This window comes from Monodon monoceros, unplaced genomic scaffold, assembly GCF_005190385.1.
Source record: "Monodon monoceros isolate NGI ecotype Baffin Bay Population unplaced genomic scaffold, NGI_Narwhal_1 Super_Scaffold_20, whole genome shotgun sequence".
Lineage (NCBI taxonomy): Eukaryota > Metazoa > Chordata > Mammalia > Artiodactyla > Monodontidae > Monodon > Monodon monoceros.
The window spans coordinates 101,665,104-101,688,017 of NW_021703777.1; the positions used below are offsets into that span (position 1 = coordinate 101,665,104).

At 34.7% G+C, this 22,914-nt stretch overlaps 1 protein-coding gene across 3 annotated transcripts in view; it reads right to left on the minus strand.

Moving 5' to 3' along the window:
* CENPE (centromere protein E) overlaps positions 1 to 22,914 on the minus strand; it is a 73,546-nt gene that overhangs the window by 47,020 nt on the left and 3,612 nt on the right. For 2 of the 3 annotated variants that reach the window (XM_029236103.1, XM_029236105.1), the window contains exons 3-18: positions 22,719 to 22,808; positions 22,484 to 22,602; positions 21,008 to 21,127; positions 20,485 to 20,566; positions 20,259 to 20,326; positions 20,116 to 20,181; positions 14,430 to 14,481; positions 12,844 to 12,931; positions 12,369 to 12,498; positions 11,295 to 11,414; positions 10,260 to 10,418; positions 5,852 to 5,996; positions 5,105 to 5,193; positions 4,337 to 4,504; positions 493 to 567; positions 153 to 272 (exon numbers count right to left, since the gene is read on the minus strand). In XM_029236103.1, the coding sequence (XP_029091936.1) occupies positions 153 to 272; positions 493 to 567; positions 4,337 to 4,504; positions 5,105 to 5,193; positions 5,852 to 5,996; positions 10,260 to 10,418; positions 11,295 to 11,414; positions 12,369 to 12,498; positions 12,844 to 12,931; positions 14,430 to 14,481; positions 20,116 to 20,181; positions 20,259 to 20,326; positions 20,485 to 20,566; positions 21,008 to 21,127; positions 22,484 to 22,602; positions 22,719 to 22,808 (1,691 nt within the window). Of the gene's footprint in view, positions 1 to 152; positions 273 to 492; positions 568 to 4,336; positions 4,505 to 5,104; positions 5,194 to 5,851; positions 5,997 to 10,259; positions 10,419 to 11,294; positions 11,415 to 12,368; positions 12,499 to 12,843; positions 12,932 to 14,429; positions 14,482 to 20,115; positions 20,182 to 20,258; positions 20,327 to 20,484; positions 20,567 to 21,007; positions 21,128 to 22,483; positions 22,603 to 22,718; positions 22,809 to 22,914 lie in introns of those variants that run through there. The other variant, XM_029236104.1, reaches the window with a different exon arrangement.

Here is a 22,914-nt window from a genome sequence, read left to right on the forward strand (position 1 = left end):
TTACTGACAAGATTAAATAAAATACTATATTTAGAACAATTAGAACAATGCCTGGCACACAGTAGGCTCAATATAAACATTTGCGATGATGACGATGACAGTATACTACAAATGCCAAAATGATGACATAACAAAATAAACCTGATTTTTACCGATGAGTATGGCAAGTCCATTTCCATACTTTCTGACTTCTGAGAGTCTATGTATTTCTGTAGCTTCTTAATCTGGTCTTCCTTTTCTCTAAGCAGCTCTACTTTTGAACTTAGTACATCCTAAAACAATTAAAGGAGAATGAAACAATTTAATTGGGTTTTAATTCTAAGGAATTAAAAAGAAATTATATTTAATAGTTTAAATTGATAGTAAAATTCAAAACGTTGATATTTAAAGAATATAATTCCTTCTATTTTCTGAAATCATGCTCAATTACATATGATATATGTTTTATAGTTTTTGTTCCTTATCAATAGAAATACCGACATAAATGCTCACCTCAAGATCTTGATTATACACTTCTGCATGCTTAACTAAATTCTTTAAGTTGGAAATTTCATGAATTAGTTGCATCTGTAAGAGCATGTGAACAGGCAACAGAGCAAACCAATAGTTAATAAAGCAAAAAAAAAAAAAAAAAAAAAAAGATAGCATTCATTCACCGCTTTAGAATCACCCAACACAATAAGAAAGACTGGAAGATCAGTCTAGTTCAACTACCAGAGATCAACCGTTCAAGCTACTGCAATGAAGCACCTCATTATTTAAAAATAAATAAATAACTAAAACCCAAACTCAACCAACCAAACAAAAAAGATCCCCAAACCCCACAAAACAAGCAAATAAGAAAAAAGCCTAAGCATGACCCCCAAAACAGTTATGTCATGTTAATAAAGCTACAATAAGGTCAAAAGCAAATTAGTACCCACCACTGTATAAGATAGAGTGGTAATCAAACCTTTATAAAAAACATACTTTAAATAGATTTTTGTTTTGGGTAAGCTCAGTGCAGAAATGAATTTATTCTATAAGATTTTTTTCTCTTCCCATAAATTATCCACCTAGCTTTATACTGGCATACTTTTTCATGAGTTGTGACTTGGAATTTAGGTTTGGATTATGACAGTTTCATGTGGTACCTTTATAATATTATTATAAGAAAATAGTAATATTTTCTTCACCAAAGCTAAAGAGATATGTATGGCATTATCAACTATTACCTTGCTGGTTTATTCTACAGGAAATACTGGAAAGATGATGTTATTGCTTTATATTGTTCAACTGTCTAAAAGTATAAAGAATACTTAAAGATACAAGTACTTCTATTAAAGTTTCCTTTTTATCAAAATATCTGTAGCATTAAATATTTGAGTACCAGAAGCTTCTGTGTTCAAAAGAATTAAACTACAGTTTAACAAAGATAAACATAATTACCCTGAGAATTATTTAATCATTATCAGATGAGTCCTTAGAGTAAAAGGAAATTCTAGCCAAATGTAAGGGACTTACAAAAATAGCACCTTGTTTAAATAATATTTTCTGGATGTCTAATTCAGTCCTGACTAGTTTTAGATTTTAGACTAGTGCTGGTTTGACATTCGTATTTTAGGTCGGCATGAGTCAACAGAAATATAATGTGAGCCAAATTTATAATTAAAATTTTTCTAAGAGCCACCTTTAAAAAAAGTAAAAAGAAGCAGGCAGAATTAACTTTAATATAATTTATCTAACCTAATATATGCAAAATATTATTTCTTCATCAGCATTAAAAAATTAATGTAATATTGTATATTCTTTTTTTCATACTTAAGTCACTTGAGACTGGCCCCATTCCAAGTGCTCAATTGCCATATATGATGAGTGGTTACCATTGTTCAGCAAAGTTTTAGACATCTGTATTGATTATAATTTAAATTGGCTCTTTTACCTTTTCTTCTGTTTCTAACTTTTGTGCAAGAAAACCACATTTGTCAGAAATGAAGAACTAAATAATCAACCTTAATCTTTGAAAACATCTAGAAAGGAAAGTTCCCCCACTTCTCATTTGCAATCACTCTTCATTTTAAGTACTGGTTCACACAAACAGAAAAAGATTAAGTCACTTTTGAAAAGAGCTGAGTACACTCTCCCAATGATGTTTAAGATGCAGAGCATAGAGAAAGTACACGGTATGATAGGGCTAATCCACTGTTACAAAGAAAATATTGCATATTTCAACTGTAATTTTCAGCAGGTGAAATGAAATAATTAACTTCTTAAACATCTCCAAGTTGTGAAAATTATAAAATTAAATCAAGTTAAAATAGGTAGAGAGATGAAATTTCTCTTGTTCCCTGATCGTGATAATACTTGACCTTGTTTATTCCTTTCTCTAAAATTACTATTTAAACATCTTATATTACTGTATCCCCACTTGAAAATTATCCACAGCTTTAGTGATTTTTGACAAAACCCTTAGGAAACTAGGGCAATGGCCACATGTTCTAAGGCCGTAATTTGACCTTTACTCCGTTTTGGTTAAACTTTTCCCCAAAATGTAGGTTTCAGAACATATTTTGTTACATACACCTACACTTGTATTTGTAGTTTAACATGAAATGCATATTGTAAAACTGTCTTTGAACAGAGTAAGTTTATATTACTTAAACTTTTAGGTATACCTCACAGAACCTAGAATTTCAATGTGTGTCCAAGTAAAAGTAAAGAGAATAGGATTATTTTCCCCCTTAGCTGTAAAAAAAAAAAAAAAATCGAGATGTGAGATTCAAGGCATATATTCTGTGTTATTTTGTAATCTTTTCGTGTGAGTCAATTCAGTGAGCTTTGATTTTAATAATTAATTGAATGTATAAGTGATGTAAGAAAAATTAGAGAAATTACTGCTACACATATGCCCAAAGGTAATTTTATACCGTATTTTTTATAAGATATATACAAAAAAATTAGGTGAGATTTTGGAGTTAGAAGGGGACTTGGCAAGCTCCCGATCTAACTTCAAGGAGGAAGATACACAAAAACGTAAGCCCTGAGAGATGTGATGACTTGCTCAAAGCCTTGCCAATAATTCGTGACAGGCTCAAATCTGTAGTGAGCTAATAAACAGCAGAACTAGGGCTTCATTCCAGGTAGTTTGCTCCAGAGACCGTGCTCTTAACTACAACACTAGAGCACCCCCTCTCAATAAAACCGTTTATGAAGTCTACTGTTCTTTTCATGAAGTTTTACATTCTGTGAATTCACAAATTTTAAAACAAATTAAACGAAAGTCTGTAAAGAAGTTATAGACTTTTGCCTCTCAGGATATAATACCTATGAAATGTAGGAGTAAATGTAATTTGTAGGTAGAACAGAAATAATAGTTTTGGCACAGAATTTTTTTTTCTTTTTAAAAAAGAAAAGTAGGTGAGAAACTTTGATACTGAGGAAAAGGAACTGTGTCCCTTTGGGCTCTCCATACAGAAATAAGTAGCTGCAAATTAACTCATGTTTTACCTACATCAAAACATCAGCTCTTATTTTTGAGGGGATTCGTGGATCACATCACAAGTCTGATAACAGCTATGGATTCTTACTCCACAAAACTGAATACGCACTCCAAAATTCTATAGAATAATTTCATAGGGTCTATGAACTCTAGGTTAAAGACTCTCCACACTAAGAAATTGCTTGAATTCTTCTGGACAGTTACCAAAGTCTGATGGTTTATAGATTACATTCTCTTAACATGTAGCCTAATACTACACACTTGAAAAATTTAAGTGATCCATTTCATTTCTAAAAATTCCATTAAAATTATTTAGTATTAATTATACTAATTTTCACAGTAACTTTCTTATATGGAAAAAGAAATGTGCAAAATTAGCTTCCCTAGCTATTCTAATGTTCTAGCTATTTAGGAAAATATTTTCTAAAGAAAACAAAATCCATTAATAGGTAGTATCCATATATAAAACATTCAGCAACATATTAAAATTCATGTCGGTCTCAGTAGGAAATGGCTACGTTCTAGGCAGGACTTCTGATATGTTAATAAATTAAACATTTTAATATACAAATTATAAGGAAATAACTTCTTCAAGACAAATCCATCAATAGGCACATTCACCAAACCTTCCTAAAGATGTTCTTAATTTCTTCTTCTTGTGCATAAGCACAAGTGAAACAAATATGATTCAACTCTTTTAAAATAGAAATAAATTATTTCTCAAATTCTCTAAATTGTGTATACATATGGAAAATGGTTGGATCCCCAATTATCTCAACCTTAGAAATACCTTTAAGAGAATGATACTTCATTTAAATGTGTGGTTTTAGTTTAGTTTCATATTTCCACATCCTTTACCTCTTGATCTTTCTCTGCTTTTCTTTCTAGAGCCTCAAATTCATCCAAATCATTCTTTTCTTTTAATTTCAATTCCATTTCTTCATTTTCTCTTCTTAGTTGTTCATAGTCTAACACCAGATTATCATAGTTTGCACGAAGTGAACTCAATTCACTTTCTAAGTTTTCCTATTGCAAACAAAACCAAATTTTCAAGTCAGAGAGAATTCCAATCATATATTGTTTGTTTCCTTAACAAAATTTGGATTAACCAAATAATTAATTTAACCTTGAATCGTTTGGTGGTTTAGGCCATTTTCTTCTTCAATAACTTTTTAATGGTCTAGCTTGATCCAGAGTGAGATAAAGGATCTGCATTTTGGTAAATTAGCTAACTTAGAATAGAAGACGACTATTTTGAAAGGGTTAAAAATTAAAAAAAAAAAATCATAAACAAATGCTGTCTGTGTCTGACTAGAAAAGTTGAGTCAGAAGTAGGAGGTAGCGCTCATAATGGGATACAGATCCTTAAGCTCCTTAGTAATAAAGCTGATAATTTAACTCTCCACCTGTCTGACTACTATCTTATTTCTCAGGTAGCTCTGAATCTAGGAAATGAAACTGAGGGATTATTTATTGAACTTTAAAACTCTAGTGGCCTTAATTAGAAGCAAAACTGTTACTGAAATTAAGTCAGAGCTAGAAATGTGTTACAACAATAAACCCCGATAACAAATGAATTTTAAAAAGAGTAAAAGGATAATACTCTGTAAAATACATTTAAGTTACCTGACTTAGTAGCTTTGTTGCTGGATTCCACTCTATCTCAGTTAATGTATCAAGAGTGTTACTGAAAATATCAGACTCTGAACAGACAGCTATAATTAGAGGGAAAAGAAATTTATCCATAAACTTGTTATTAAGTTTCTTAAAACTCAAAGATAAAAAAAAAAATCTGATCAGAGGTAATAAACTCAAATTAGCTAATATGTGCTCACAGTATGATCACAGCCAAGAATACATTAACAATAAATGTGATCATTTAAATTATTATGTCAATTAAGATTACTGGTTAGAATGAGTGATAACATACAGGGGTCCTTAATACAATATAGGTAAAAAGGACAAATTCTAAATTTGAGATTTGATTATTTTAAGTAGATTTAAAAATGCCCCCCAAAATATTTATAACTATGTTGGAGACATAATTTTGAAACGGATTCCTGTGTAAACGCCATCCTTTCAAGGTTAGCAGAGTTTAAGGCTGATGTTTGTTATATGGATACTAATTTAACTGGATAATGATTAGAATAAAAACATGCGTTTCAACTATAATGCATTATTCTTAAGAAATCTAGAAATAGAGAACGTCATGAACTTTCACTTTCTTAAAATTACTTATTTTTATCATTATCTCCATTGTAATTACATACATACATTTTATTTAAATGTGTTTATCACATTAATTGAGTTATAAATAAAGTCTCTCTTTATAGGGATGTTTTTATAATTAAAAGTAATTGAAAAAGTACTCACATTCATCAATTTCTCCTAAAGTTACAGCAGCCTTATGTGTTTTTGTTGTTACATTCACTGGCATATTGAATTCATCTACATAGTTTGAGTCCTTCATTTTGTTAATTTTGCCAAGGCACCAAGTAACTCTTCGTTTTTTTTTAGCCTGAAGAGAAAGAAATCAAAATTACCTCACACAGATCTGGGCTCAACATCTTAAAACAAGGGAACTAGTTTCCATTTTAAAAAACCATTGGGACTTCCCTGGTGGTCCAGTGGTAAAGAATCCACCTTCCAATGCAGGGGACGCAGGTTCGATCGCTGGTCGGGAAACTAAGATCCCACATGCCGCAGGGCAACTAAGCCTGCGCCACAACTACTGAGCTCCTGCGCCTCAACTAGAGAGCTCCCACGCTGCAAACTACAGAGCCCACGTGTTCTGGAGCCCACACGCCACAACTAGAGAGAGAAAACCTGTGGCCACTAGACAGAAGCACTGCAACAAAGAGCCCACGCACGGCAACAAAAGATCCTGCATGCCTCCGTGAAGACCCTGTGTGTCGCAACTAAGACCCGATGCAGCCAAAATAAATAAATAAAAACAAATAAACAAACAAACCCAAAACAAACAAACAAAAAACCCCATCGACTTGGCAGAATGTTTACTAAATCTACTTTAACATCTTACCAGTTTAAGGATAACCTGAGATAAGAAAACATATTCAAACTTTTCAAATCAGTATTTAACCCCATAATAAATTTGATGAAACTACTATTTAAATTACATATTTTATTAGAAGGTTTACTTATAAGCTTTTCTGGAATGTAACTGAAAGGAATCGGTTGACTCTCAACTCTTCAAGTAACCTGGGGGTATACGGAAGGGACAGCTGTTGCTGCCCCCTTAGAGCTACTGAAAGCACATTTGGGTGCCCAGTTCTGTTTCCCTCAGTTATCTGTTCATCTGTCATCTTCCCTAGCTCCTTCCTCTTAGCTGTACGAATGCTCAAGCCTATTTATCTGCTTTTGAGTTTTAAAAAAGAACCCTTGCCTCCTCACTTCTCTCTAGCTACCATTTTCTTTTAGTTTCTACATTGTCTTCTTCCTCATCATCTATCTACTTCTTCCTCATCCCTTCAGGGGCATTTCTGTCTCCTGATTCTTATCCCACCTAGCTAGCTGTCTTCATCTCTCATTCTGCTTTGCTGGTTTCTCCTCCCCTGCCCACTTCCTAAGTGTTTGTGTCTTTCCATATTTCACAGCTAGCATTCTTCTCTTGTGTCTCTACTAGTACAAGCATTATCTCATCTTATTTGATCCTCTCAACAATCCTCTATTACTACATCCATTTTATAGTTGAGCTGGGTGTCCAGAAAGTTTGGAGAAGCTGAGTAGTCATACAGCCAACTGGAAGCTGAGCCCATGCCTGTTAACTTCAGAGCCTATCCACCAACCATTCTACTGCGTTGCCTGTCAACATTATCTGCTGTCCCCAGAATATTCTGCACGCTTTCATGCCTCTACCACATACTACCCTTTTGCTTGAAATAGCCAGCCCTTTCCACAGCCTGCTCTGCAAAAACCTAGTTGTATATACATGTTTGACTCCAAAGACCTTCACCTCAACTCCACGTGCTCCCAAAGCCACTCCTGGACCTTGTCATTATCTCAAACTCATAAACCCAGACCTGCTCTTAGTACAGTGGCTATCCTCCACTTTCTTGATCCAGTTAATCCCATTATAGTTACTTAGCTTACAAGGTACCTTACTTTATTCCTGTTTTTCTCTTCCTATGATCTTAGATTCCATAGATCATCACTTCAACCATGTTTTTGGGTCAACAGCCTCAAATTATTTGACTCAATCTCTGTTCCCCAAACCTATTCCAACACAGTGTACACACAGATGAATTACACTGTCTTTTAAGACTTTATCAGCCTCCTGAACACTGCCAGGGCATACAGTCAGAAGACTGGCTGCCACCATCACCTGGGGCCTTAATGCTTCCCGGTAAGACTCCTTTCCTTGTTGGCTTTCTTTTCTATTCCCTATAAAGGCTATACTATTTCAAACTCTTAGCATTGTCTGTGAACTTGTGTCTCCACCATCTCCTGCTATCACAGCAGAAAAATTAAGCTTCCTACTTCAGAAAGACAATAAAAGCCTAAACTTACAAAAGCATTACCTGAACTGATGCCTATCCTTTCCTCTGTCCTTGTTATCATGAATAGATGTTTCTCCTTCTAAGGCCAGACCCTTCTACTGTATTCAAGATCCCATCCCTTTGGGTCATCTCAACCCACTGCAAGGTGGCTTTCACTACCAACACATAACTCAAAATTGCTTTTGCAAATGAGCTTCTTATTTCTAAATCCAAAGCATTTTTGTCTATGTGTATCTTATTTAACTTCTCAGCAGAATGTGACACTGCTGACCACTACCTCTCTGAAATACTCTGTTCCCTTGGTTACCACATTCAGCTGGTTTCCTTCTAAATTCTGAGTTAAACATGGGTTCCTTCAGGGATTCTTCTTTACTGCCTTTACCTAAAAAGTTGTTGTTTCATGGGGTTTTGTGTTTGACCCTCTGTTTTTTCCATTTTCAACATGCTTCCAGAGCAAGCTCACCCATTCCCAGGACTCTAAATTGGATCTGCAGTAGTTAATGCCAAATTGATACCTCCATGTCAGACCTTTCACATTTTCGACTGCCTGACATCTTAAAATGGAGACGTCCTGAATCAAACACTGAGCAGCTCCACTGCTCTTCATTCAGTGTTCCTCAACTCAGTGAATATGCTACCAGCTACCCAGAAAGCCTAGTAATGCCAGCAAGTCATTTTGGATACCTCCTTCTCCCTTTCCCTGCCGCTGTGTCTACATAATCACAAAATTCTGTTGAGTCTACCTCCCAAATAGCTCTCCAGTTTATCCAATTTCTTCCACCTCCAGAGCCACAATCATTGCAGAGGCCCAATCTATCTGATGCACATAACAGCCTCACCTTCCCAAAATGCAATTCCGATTATGTTCCATACAAGGCTTTTCCTTGTCCTTAGCATAATGCAACATTCAAGTCCTTCACTGAGGTTTTAAAATGCTCCTGCTACCAGAAAGTCCAAGAAATATACTGTTTTCCCACAATTTTAAGCTTCTGTACATTTAAGTGTCTTCCTGAAACACCATTCCTTACGCCTTCCACTGGGCTATTTCCTACTCATCATTCAGTCAACAAATTGATCTAGAGCATCCTCTAAATACTTAGAATGGTGACCTGAACATAATGTCTATTAATAATTATCTTAATAGTATATATTTATTGAGGATTTGCTGAGCAGAAAGTATAGTGTTCAGCATGTACTGTATGTTACCTCACTTAATTCTCACAACGATCCCACAAGGTGGGGATCAAGCTATAGATCACAGATAAGGAAACTGCAGCAAAGTGTATTTGAGAAACTGCCCAAGGTCAAGTGTTAGGAACTGACAGAACAGGGATTCAAACCCAGGTAGTTCAAATCCAGAGGCTGTCCTCTTAAGAAAATATCTGTTGGATAAATAAATCCCTACTCTAGTAAAAACAAAAACCACAAAAACTGGAAGCCAGAATTTTGATCAGTATGTTGATCTATATTCTAGATCAATTTCCTGATACTAATATTTCTGTTTCTTTAAACAGAAAATATTCCCACATACTCTAGACATCTGTGGTTTCCAATCCCTAATTAATTTTATTTGAAGTTCTTAAGAAGCATATTGCAAATAGATTCCTTGAATATACTCGAGACTCTAAACCATGAAAGACTACAAATAGCCAAAACAATCTTGAGAAAGAAGAGCAAAGCTGGAGGCATCATGCTTCCTGATTTCAAACTGTATTACAAAGCTATAGCAATCAAAACAATATGTATGATAGTGCCATAAAAACAGACACATAGACAAATGGAACAGAATAGAGAGCTCAGAAATAAACCCTACACATATATGATCAATTAATTTACAACAAAGGAACCAGGAAGATACAATAGGGAAAGGACAGTCTGTTCAGTAAATGATATTGGAAAAACTGGACAGCCATATGCAAAAGAACGAAACTGGGCCACTATCTTACACTATACACAAAAATCAACTCAAACTGATTAAAGACGTGAATGTTAACACCTGAAACCATAAAACTCCTAGAAGAAAACATAGGTGGTACGCTTGAATCCTTGAATTAGGACCTCTACCTTAGGGATCAGTATTTTTTAATAAACCTCTTCTCTTAGGTGTTTTGTTGCTATATAGGTAAATAGCAACACAAAAGTTCTGGGTTTCTTGAATACACTGTATCAAAAGATAAGAAATGCATAACTATGTAATAAACACATAGGAATACCCGTTCTATTCTCTGTATACCAAGTTTAAGTTGTCATCTTTTAAATTTTACCTTTAATTCCTGTTGTGATGTGAGGGAAGAAGAGGTCACCAGCATCCGTGTTAAGTTTTGAATTTTCTCAATCTGCACTTTTTGAAGTAAATCTTTTTCTTCCAAAAGTTGTGCCATTTGGTCTTTTTCCATTGCCTGGGCTCGAGTCTCTAAAGAAACCTACAGAATGTAATATTGGGTTATGTTAATAACAAATGTAGCTAGATTTTAAAACTTCGAAAGTAGCTTAAAAGAACAGAATAGAAATTTGTATGTGAACTAAGAGAATTTTAATTTTATTGAAATAAAATATACCCTACCTGCAGAACACCAATACACAGTTACCATAATCAGTAATTTCTCAAACTAAAAATAAAGTCAAATATACATTTCTTCTCATGTCACTATTCTATATGCCATTACAATGCTGTTAAAGCAATTCTATTAGTTGCCTAAAAATATATAAATAGTAGGCAGAGAAGTCATAAAAGCAGAGATTTGAATACCTATAGCAAAGGAAGAGATGTTTTCATAAGACTACCATTTGATATTTTAGCTTATTCCTAAAAAGATCACTAAAATGCAAGATTAATATAAAATAGAGGACCCTAATAGTTAAAACAAACAATGACAAGTGATTATGCTATCTTATTAGATTGCTATCTCAGGGTTGGAAGAAAAATTCAAGTTAACATGAAACTAGAGAAAGTAGTTTTAGGTACCTATACATGATCTCTCTTTTTTAACCTAATTCCCTATGTATAATTTGTGACAATTAAAAAAAAAATTATCTCCACTTGGCCCATTTGAAAATACCAAATTTTCCCCTTTGAAAATGAAAAACAAAATTTAAAATAACTTCAAGAAACCAAATCTTTCAGTTTATAGTAAATTAAACTAAAATTTTTATGAGTTGATTTCTTCTTAGTTGAAAGCTGTTTTAAATTTAGGTTGCAAAACTCAGATATCGATGACTTAAGAATCTCTGGGCAATTAGGTAGATCTCAATTCTACATCTGTCCCTACTCTTTACTGAAATACATGGTTCACACATACCTCCTCTAATTGCTTTTTAAGATCCATTATTTCTTTTCTGTATCTTTTCAGGAGAGCTTCATCATTTGATACCTCGTTAACGTAAGGAGTATTCTTCATATGTTTAGCAGTGCTGGCAAACTGGGAAAAAATACAAGAGTGTTATGTGCTCCACACACAAAAATTAAGTAAATTAATAATATTTGGTCTTCTTGTAATTAAGTTTTGTAAAGAAAAATCAGTACTCTTCCCAGGTAGTTTAATACTTTTGAGTACAGAGTGCATTTTATGTCCCTGTAACAATGTCTGTAATGCTCCAGTCAAAAGCCTCTCTCCTTCCTTTGAACGCTATCCTACTTACTAGCTACTTAAGTATTAATCCAAGGCAATCATGTTGGAAGACAGGTCTTATCTTCCCTATAAGACTACACATTCTGTGAAGCCAGGGACTCTATTTTCTATCTTTTTTCTCTGACAGTACCTCGACCCAGTGCTCAGTAGCTATTTAAAGCAATGTTTCTTAGAGTATGAGTATCAGAAGTTACTTTAAGTGGGTACATGAAGGTATCCATTATATAAAACATTGAATCCTTCATTGAGACAGCTATTCTACTGACAATTCAATTCCCCCCTACTCGCCCCTCTCCTTTTTTAAACATAAAATGCAGGCCTTAGGCTCAGTGCAAAGGCAGGCAACAATTAGCTAGTAGGAATTTAGGAATTATTTTATTATAAGCACATACACATGTTTTTTGGGTCACCTTCTATTTGTTGCAAGTGATACTAGTTTTTCATTTACAGAACTGATATAATGTTTCCTTTCATAATCAATTAAGTAAAAAAGTGAGTTTGTAAAAGAGAAATATCAAGTCAATTTCAGTAAAATAGTGTTGGATGTGGCAAAAATTGTGGAGGTGGGATATGAATGATTGAATTTTGGGAAAATTAAGAAATGCTATTTAGCAGACAACACGTAATTTTATTTTAACAGGTAGTTATGTGAATTAAAAAAACTCTACCTATTTTTAGTAGGTAATTTTTCCTTCTTAAAGATGATATCCCCTCCTATTAAGTTGAGATAAAAATCACACTCACCTGGAGAGTAGTAAGAGTTTCATCAAAAGACACTGGAGTAATTGTGCAGATAATACGTGTTTTTGCATTTCCTCCCAAGGAATTCTGGAGAATTCGTGTTAATTTGCTATCTCGATAATTTATGAAACCACTTAGTGAGAAATGAGTTTGGGAAGAAAAAGAGTAAGAATTTTTATATAACAAAAGTGGTTGGTTCTTAATGTAGAACCTTAAAATAGCTACAGTTAAAAAAATTAATTATTTACAGATTACATGAGGCAGATCAAAACTACTAACTAAAAAATATTTAAAATATAGAAAGTAAATTTAGTAGGACACAATCATATGTATAAGAAGCCAAGCATGATCACAGAGTCATGAAAGCTTTTGAATATATGAAATAAGAACATTTATTTGAGTGTCACTAAAATATTACAATTCTCGACCTAATGAAAACATAAGCATTAACAGATAGAGTACAGTGGGATAAACATACCCAACTTGTCCATCACTAAGTTTCTTGATCACTTGTCCCAAAATAAATAAGCTTCGATTTATATTACAGCCTTCTTTGAGTCGCAAACCTGCATTTATTAAACAAGTATAAAAATTAAAATTGAGCCCTGTACTGGATGATGAACTTATCAGTAAATTATGAGAGAAAGTAGAAGTTAAAGGGACAGATGTTGAAGTCTATGCTTTGGACTAGATCTGAGCCCACCTTTAATACCACTGGTGGAGGAGCTCTCTCCCTAACCCTCCCCCAATTAGGTGAATCAGAAAGGTTATCACCTGAGAGAAATGGCAAAATGAAAAAGATGACTAAGAAAAGAATAAGAGGGAGGGAAAGCCCATTGTCTAAAAGAGCTCCTCTAATTCCTCCATTCAAATCTATTTTTTCCAAACCTTCAAATATAGGCAACTATAGGCTCAAAACCAAAAAAAGTTCTCATTTTAATATTGTGAGTATGCTCACATGACTCTAACATTAAAAAAAAGTACCTGGAAAAAGCTCTATTCCAGTTTTATGCCCCAACCAGTTCCTGTTCCCTCCGCCAGTAAACCATGTTTATTATTTATTCTTCTAGATTTTTAGAAATACAAGTTCATATATATTCATTTCTCCCCTTTCTTTTTCAGACAAATAGTAGCATACTATACACACTATTTTGCACTTTGCTTTTTTCACTTGGCGTATATTGTGCATCATATCAGTAAACACTGGTCTTTTTCATTCTTTTTCATAGCATAGAATTCCATTGTATGGATGTATCAGAAATTATTTACCTAGAACCCTGTTGAGGGATATGTAGGTTTTCAATCTACCATGTATACAGAAAATACTGCAATAAATAACTCTGAATAGCTGTTATTTCACAGGTGCATTATTCAGCTATTGCTGTAATATTGCTGCTTAACAAGCCACCTTAAAACAACAAGCATTTATTTCCCGTTCATGGGTCTGGTTTGGTGGATATAGACCATGCTCAGCTGGGTGTCTTTATGTCAGGCTGCAGGAAATGAACACGGAGAGAGGCTTGGCATCTTTATGATTTTGCACCTTTCCATCTAAGTATGCTTTTCCATTTGTTTAAGTATTTGGTTATGTCCTTCAGGTCTGTTTTGAAGTTTTCTTTATTTTGGCCCTGTGCAATTTTTGTTGAGTTTCTTCCTAGGTATTACACCTTTTAAGCCATCATTGTAAATTGAGTCTTTTTGCACACTAAATATTCTAACTGGTTATTTGTATTATAGAATTATTAATGTCTGTATATTAATTTTGTGCCCCACTTCCCTTCTGAATTTTCTTACCTGATATGGAAATTTAGATGGTTTTCATGGTACTCTCACGAGCTTTTCAGCTATACAATCCTATCAACTGTACAGTTCTAGTTTTTTAATTGATGCTATAGTAGCCCAAATTAGATAATTAGCCACATACATAAGCTGCTTTTTACATGACGGACTTTTATCACAAAATTATTATTGTCATTATTAGTTTCTAAAATGCATGGTAGCACTTTTATTCTGTGAAAGAACAGGAAGACACTCAGACCAACATATTTCATAAGTTTTCATTACCTTCAGCACCTGTTTGAGCAGCTCTTTCACTGCCAGCAAGATCAACCAAATTCTGTAAGACAGATGATAATAAACCTTTAGCATAATGAGATAAAACCCAAACTACTGAAAGAACATTTAAAACACATAGTTTACTTGAACACCCCATCTGTACCCTCATCTTTCACCCCACTGTTCAGGCCTTCCCTTGTCAAACCGATCTATAACCCTTGTTCCTTCTTTGTTATATACATCCTCCATAATGCCGCCAGAATAGGTTTTCTATTTACTACACAAAGTTCAAAACCTTATCATATGAATGTGATTCTTTGCAATCTGGCACTTGTGTGGCCCCAGCATTATATCTATTCATTACTTACTCCTAACTCTAGCTGAACTACTCACTACACCCTAAACGCCTCATGTACTTCTACACTCCTAAGTGCTACCTTTTGCCATTCTCTTTGTTACTTCTAAAGTTCTAGACCGCCCCTAGTCTTTATTCAGGACCAAAGGCAAATGTTACCTGCTCAATGTAGCTTTGCTGATTTTACCCTTTCTCCTCCCATACCTTGAATGAGTTGCTCTTTTGACTGTACCCAGAGATCATTATAGATATGACTTATTCTTACAGCACTTACTGTGTGGAGCTAGTCATTTGTCTCTGACTCTACTGTAGCATCTTTAAAAGCACGGACCTCTTTCATTTCACAAATATTTTTGGAAAAAAGTGACTGTCATGCTTCAGGCAGTATGTTAGGTGCTAGGGATATGGCAATGAATTTGACAAGTAAGGTCCCTGTCCTGATAGAGCTTATATTCTATATGGAGTGGTAAGAGGAGAGGAGGAAGTTGGTGAGAAGACAGAAGAAGACAGATAGGAAACATAACCTGGTAAATGTAATACAGATAATTTAAAGAGAATCCTGGAAGAGGAAAGAAGGGACAGAGTAGGTTCTCTGGACTGAGTGGTAGGGGTAGACTTCCCATTAAGCTCAGATCTGGAATGACAGAGGGAGGCAGCCATGTAAAACCGAGGGAAGCACAGTGCAGATTAAAAGAGCAGCCAGTACACTCAGTCACAAAACAGAAGTGAGCTTGGTATGCTCAAAAAATAAAAAGGGCAACATGGCAGAGCTGGTGAAGTGGCGATGGAACACATAGTGTAAGAGAGGGAGGTAGGAGTCATATTATGCAGAGCTTTGTAAGTAGGGGTAAGAACGTTGGATTCTCCAAGCGCAATGGGAAGCCAAGAGAGGGCTTTAATCAAAAGAGTGATGTATCTTGATTTAACTTCCTGAAAGATCAACCGTGGCACCCTAGATGGAGAATGAACTGGAGAGGGGCAGAAGTGGCAGCAGTTGGGAGGCTAGTGCAGGAATCTAAGTGAGAGATGATGGTGGCTTGGGCTAGCGACGTCGTAGTGGAGACAGTAAGTAGTGGAGGGATGTCCTCTTTGTTTTTTAATCTGAGAGCCCAGTAAATATTATTAATGCATTAAAAGAAAGTCAGAGATTTAAGTTATCTCTCTCTTTGAGGAGTAGGCAGGTAATTATGTACTCCTGCTTTACAGTCCTGTCTCAGATACTGCTTTCTCTAAAATATGCAAAGAAGTCTAATCGTTGTTATATAGTATCTAGTACAAGTGACCTAGATACATAATAAAGGGGAAAAGTGGTGATGAAAGCATGAATTAAGGTAAAAAGATGAGGACAAGCATTAGTGTTCAAAGCACTAAGAAGCTCAGTCTATCTATAAGAGAGGAGCTTATGTGGACCAGAAGGAAGCAAAGTAAGACTAGTTAAGCCAGATCTTGTCCAAGGAAATGCCACAGCAAAAGTAATGCTTAGTAACATTAGAAATCTGCATAACAGACCAAAGAAAGGAAGACTAGAGTCCTAGAGGCCAGGCTCAGGAGAATGACAGAGTAATTCAAGACAGATGAGAACCTAAATGAGTATGACACCCAATGGAATGATGACAGGTAGGATCAGGAAGAAATGGTGATGACTGGAGAAAAGGGAAAGCAGGAAAAAATGAGCCAAAATAGACTTGGGTTTCCAGCCTAGGTGACCAGGATAATGCTAGTATTACTGGAAAAAGGAATATTCATTAGAATAGGAAGACATTAATTTGGTTTTAGACCCACTGAAGTTTGAGATAACAGTGGGACAATCTCTAGAAAGACATGAATTAGAACTCAAACTCAATGGTGAAAAACTGAAAGCATTTCCCCTAAGATCAGGAACAAGACAAGGATGAACACTCTCACCACTACTATTCAACATTGTTTTGGAAGTCCTAGCCACGGCAATCAGAGAAGAAAAAGAAATACAAATTGGAAAAGAGGAAGTAAAACGGTCACTGTTTGCAGATGACATGATACTAATACACAGAGAATCCTAAAGATGCCACCAGAAAACTACTAGAGCTAATCAATGAATCTGGTAAAGTTTCAGGATACAAAATTAATGCACAGAAATCTCTTGCATTCCTATACACTAATGATGAAAAATCTGAAGGAGAAATTAAGGAAACACTCCCATTTACCACTGCAACAATAAGAATAAAATACCTAGGAATAAACCTACCTAGGGAGACAAAAGACCTGTATGCAGACAACTGTAAGACACTGATGAAAGAAATTAAAGATGATACAAACAGATGGAGAGATATACTGTGTCCTTGGATTGGAAGAATCAATATTGTGAAAATGACTATACTACCCAAAGCAATCTACAGATTCAATGCAATCCCTATGAAATTACCAATGGCAGTTTTTTTACAGAACTAGAATAAAAAATCTTAAAATTTGTATGGAGACACAAAAGACCCCGAATAGCCAAAGCAGTCTGGAGGGAAAAAAACGGAGCTAGAGGAATCAGACTCCCTGACTTCAGACTATATTACAAAGCTACAGTAATCAAGACAATATGGTACTGGCACAAAAAGAGAAATATAGATCAATGGAACAGGATAGAAAGCCCAGAGATAAACCCATGTACCTATGGTCAACTAATCTATGACAAAGGAGGCAAGGATATACAACGGAGAAAAGAGAGCCTCTTCAATAAGTGGTGCTGGGAAAACTAGACTGCTACATGTAAAAAGAATAAAATTAGAACACTCCCTAATACCATATACAAAAATAAACTCAAAATGGATTAGAGACCTAAATGTAAGACCGGACACTGTAAAACTCTTAGAGGAAAACATAGGAAGAACACTCTGACACAAATCACAGCAAGATCTTTTTTGATCCACCTCCTAGAGTAATGGAAATAAAAACAAAAATAAACAAATGGGACTTAATGAAACATAAAAGTTTTTGCACAGCAAAGGAAACTATAAACAAGACGAAAAGACAACCCTCAGAATGGGAGAAAATATTTGCAAACGAATCAATGAACAAAGGATTAATCTCCAAGATATGTAAACAGCTCATGCAGCTCAATACCCAAAAAACAAACAACCCTATCCAAAAATGGGCAGAAGACCTAAAGAGACATTTCTCCAAAGAAGACATGCAGTTGGCCAAAAAGCACATGAAAAGCTGCTCAACATCACTAATTATTAGAGAAATGCAAATCAAAACTACAATGAGGTATCACCTCACACCAGTTAGAATGGGCATCATCAGAAAATCTACATACAACAAATGCTGGAGAGGGTGTGGAGAAAAGGGAACTCTCTTGCACTGTTGGTGGGAATGTAAATTGATACAGCCACTATGAAGAACAGGATGGAGGTTCCTTAAAAAACTAAAAATAGAATTACCGTATGATCCAGCAATCCCACTACTGGGCATATACCCAGAGAAAACCATAACTCAAAAAGACACATGCACCCCGATGTTCATTGCAGCACTATTTACAATAGACAGGACATGGAAGAAACCTAAATGCCCATCAACACACAAATGGATAAAGAAGGTGTGGTACGTATATACAATGGAATATTACTCAGCCATAAAAAGGAATGAAATTGGGTCATTTGTAGAGACGTGGATGGATCTAGAGACTGTCGTACAGAGTGAAGTTAAGTCAGAAAGAGAAAAACAAATATCGTATATTAACGCATATTTGTGGAACCTAGAAAAATGGTACCGATGAACTGGTTTGCAGGGCAGAAATTGAGATACAGATGTAGAGAACAAACGTATGGACACAAAGGGGGGAAAGTGGTGGTGGTGGGATGAATTGGGAGATTGGGATTGACATGTATATACTAATATGTATAAAATGGATAACTAATAAGAACCTGCTGTATAAAAAAATAAATAAAATAGAACTCAGAGACTTTAGAAACAAACATTTGACCATCGTCAACACAGAAATGGTAACAAGGGCAAACAAGGGAAGAAAAGCCACAGAACACCCCTGTGCTTTGATTAGGAGCGTAGTAGGAAAGAAGCCACAAAAGGGAATAAAGGAGCAGAGCTAAGAGCACCTGGATGTTATTATTCCAGAAAGGCCTGGAGACACTCATAAAAAGACCACCTCCAAAGAGCCAGAAAAAGACTCTTCGGGGAAGACTTCTTTCCAAGAAGATACTTAGAGTAAGTGGGAAGTCTGGAGTGTTGGACCAGATGGTTTCTATGGTCCCCAGATGATGGAGCATCAAATAATATAAGAAAAGACACCAAACAGATCACTGAATATGTCAAGCTAAATTATAATTAAATTTAATTATAATTAAACTTAATTTATAATTAAAGCTAAACTATGAGAGAAAAGTTAAAATTGTAGTGATATATCACAGGCTAGGTTTGGAAAACAAAACAGAAGTTAGGTTTTATGCTTTTCGTTGTTGTTAAACACTAATCTACTAAAATAAATGATATACTTGTATAGTAAAATAACTCAGGTGAACTAGAATTAGATACTTAAGACTCTGATTTTTCAAAATCTGAAAAACAAAGATATTATAGATTTATTACTTTTTCCCCTGAAGTTTTCAAATCAAATCGAGAAATCTTACATCATCTCCCACATCAAACTAAAGAATTTAGGCCTTGAAGACAGAATAAAGCAATAATGGTAAGGAATAGAAAGGAAGCACAAAAAAAGAGAAATGATACAGTGCAGCAAGGAGGAATGTTTGCATAATGCTTATATTTACTTATCAACAAACAGGTATTGAATATAAACTATGTACAATGCGTTGGAGTTACAAAGATGAAGGAGATATCACTCTTCCTTTCAAGGGATTTATAGTCTAAAACACTGTTTATAATACAAAGCTTATTTTCTTATTGTACTTAACTATGAACTTGAATAATCTGATTTATTTTTTAACTCTCACCCAGGTTTTTGTTCATCTCATAAGTCTCAATACCATTGGCAGAGACCAAAAAAACCCTCAAAACCCCAAACACAAAAAAATCACCAAATTCCAAGATTACTTTAACTCTTAAATGTGCATGGAATCAACCCTTCCTCAATTACTAGTTAGGGAAAGCCTCAACTCCTACAGTTCTTACATCTAAAGTTCAGGAAATGGCAGCTATAAGATCACAGGAAGTAAGATTCTCTGAACTCTTCCTACATTTCCACTAGTAATCTCATGTTAGTGATGAGACTAAACTACCAATTTATAGATGCTTTTGCCAATTAGTTAACAGTTCTCATGAAACCAAACATACAGCAGCTAAATTAAATTTTGGTTCGGCTCATTTACTACATTATCACGGTTCATCAATACTCACCAAATGGGACACCTTGACAGATCCTTCAAAATTAGAAGGTTCACCTTTCTCTCTACTTTCCAAAATCTAGAAAGAAAAGGCAACTTGTAGAAAAATTAGTGTATTTTTAATTGGAAAGACCAAATATAGAGAGGATTACCTACCATCCTAAAAATGGTATGAGAACGACTACTTCTTTGATTCATTTTTGTAATTCCATAATGCCTGTTCTCTGTAAAAGAATCATATTTCAGCTGTGTTTATTACAATCCAAAGAAAAACACTAACTTGTATTTAAGTTTAGAAGTGAAAAGTGTGATTTAAAGCCTAAATACATTCAATTAAATAGTTTTTACACGTGTTTTGAAGAAATACAGCATAAAGTCTTACTCTCTCCTTTTGTGATCCACTTCAAAGCCATTTCTGATGTATAAACAACTTCTTCTGTGAGATCAGCCACATACACATTCCTCTGAAACAAGTTTAATTATGGGAAAAGTAGAGAACTATAAGTCACTTAAAATTTTGCATTTCAAAAAGTGCAAAGTATTATAGAATTCATTTGTGGAAGTTAAGAGTAGAAAATGGGCACTTTTATTCTGTACAAAAATAACAACTAAATCTATGCTATTTACAATTTATTTCCTGTACTAAAATACACCGAATTCTAACCTGATACTTCCAGCTTGCTCTTTTTAGGCACTTATGCCACAATATTATAGCTGTCAATATTTAAAAACTATACATGTTACTTAAGAGATAATCTCTATAAATGTTTAAGAAAGAAAATAAAAAACAAACCATAGTAACAGGAGACACTTTAAAATATATAGAAATTAAAGGCAAATGTTCAAGAAAAATAATCCCAATGAGTAACTCTTTTTTGAGCCACTCTGTTAACTCTGTTACTTACATTGAAGTCTTCCCGAATTATTAAAGGCTTCATTTTTTCAGTGTCACAGAGTAAGTCTGTAATGGTTTCATTGTATATCTCCATGTAAGACACACGTAAAAGAAATTCCCTATCAGGAAACTAGAAGAAAAAGATATGTGAAAACATATCAGAAAACATCAGAGATCATCCAATTATGAAAATCTAATAATGAATGCTTATGTGCTAATATTAAATATTAAAATATTCTTTGAGAAACTATCTTTAAAACTTTTTATTTATTTATTTATTTTTTGCAGTACGCGGGCCTCTCACTGTTGTGGCCTCTCCCGCTGCAGAGCACAGGCTCCGGACGCGCAGGCTCAGCGGCCACGGCTCACAGGCCTAGCCGCTCCGTGGCATGTGGGGTCTTCCCAGACCGGGGCATGATTCCGCGTCCCCTGCATCGGCAGGCGGACTCTCAACCACTGCGCCACCAGGGAAGCCCTAAAAATATTTATTTATTTTTTAGTTGATGTATAGTTGACCTATTCCACTGTGTTAGTTCCTGGTGCACAACATAGTGATTCAATATTTCCATACATGTCAAAATGATCACATGATAAGCCTAGTTACCATCTGTCACCATACAAAGATGTTACAATATTATTGACAATATTCCCCATGCTGCACATTTCATCCCTGTGACTCATTTATTTTCTAACTGGACATTTGTACCCTTTAATCTCCCTCACCTATTTCTCTCATTCCTCCAACTTCCCTCCCCTCTGACAACCACCTGTTTGTTCTCTGTATCTATGAGTCTGTTTCTGTTTTGTTTGTTCATTTGTTTTGTTTTTTAGATTCCACATATAAGTGAAGTCATGTGGTATTTGCCTTTCAGGAAATTATCTTTGTAAAACAAACAAAAAACAAAACTTCCCCTGTGCTTCTATATTGATAACAAGCAACAACAACAGTAAAGCATTGTTTCAGAAATAATGAAAAGTATAGTATCATAGAATTTTAACAGGAAAATACCCAGTCCAATTCTCTAACCTCAAAATAAAACCTACATATATTCAAGAAATTAAAAATAAAATAATGATGAAAAAACTAATTTAAAACCAACTCATCTAATTAGCTTGCCTATTCTGACCTTCTGATTCCCTTGCCTTTTATCTAGTCTACTTTTTACTGCTCCTTAATAATCACTGGTAGCTAAACAAAGGCAATGAGGACCTAATCATTGTGATAAGATTTTCCTGTTCCTTAATGCCCACTTTTTGGTGGGAGTACTGTTTCATGATTCAAAGGAAAGAATGAAAGAACTTTAAGCTTTGTAGTTAGTAAGTTTGTGGGAAAAAAATGAATCTATGCTATGCCTTCCTTCTTTCCTCATGGATAATCAAGAGATAACTATAAATATACTTCATCATTACAAGAGAACACTAAGGTTGCTATCCTATTATCACCACTTTTACCTGCATGTACTAGAAATTTAGCTAAATTATTTACCTTCTTAATTTTTTGGAAAATGTCATGAATTGCTCTGGGTATTACTCCCAAATAATCTTGTGACCCCAACATAGTATATGTTTTTCCTGATGCAGTCTGCCCATAGGCAAATATAGTACCTGCAAAAACAAAACACACACATGCAAAGATTAAAAATGAATCTATAGTGTATAAAACTATCAATACTTGCTAAACAGACACCCAAGACTGAAATGTTTTTGCAGTGAATACACACCATTGTAGCCTTGTATGGCAGAATCTATGATTGGTACTGCTATTTCTTCATACACATTTTTAGTAGTTTCATTACTATGAAAGACACGATCTAAAAAACAAAACATAAAAGTTAAATCAAACAAATTAACTGTTTTCATTCTGAATTAGTAGTTGCCCACAGAAATAAAATTGTCAGGATATGGTATGATAAAAGA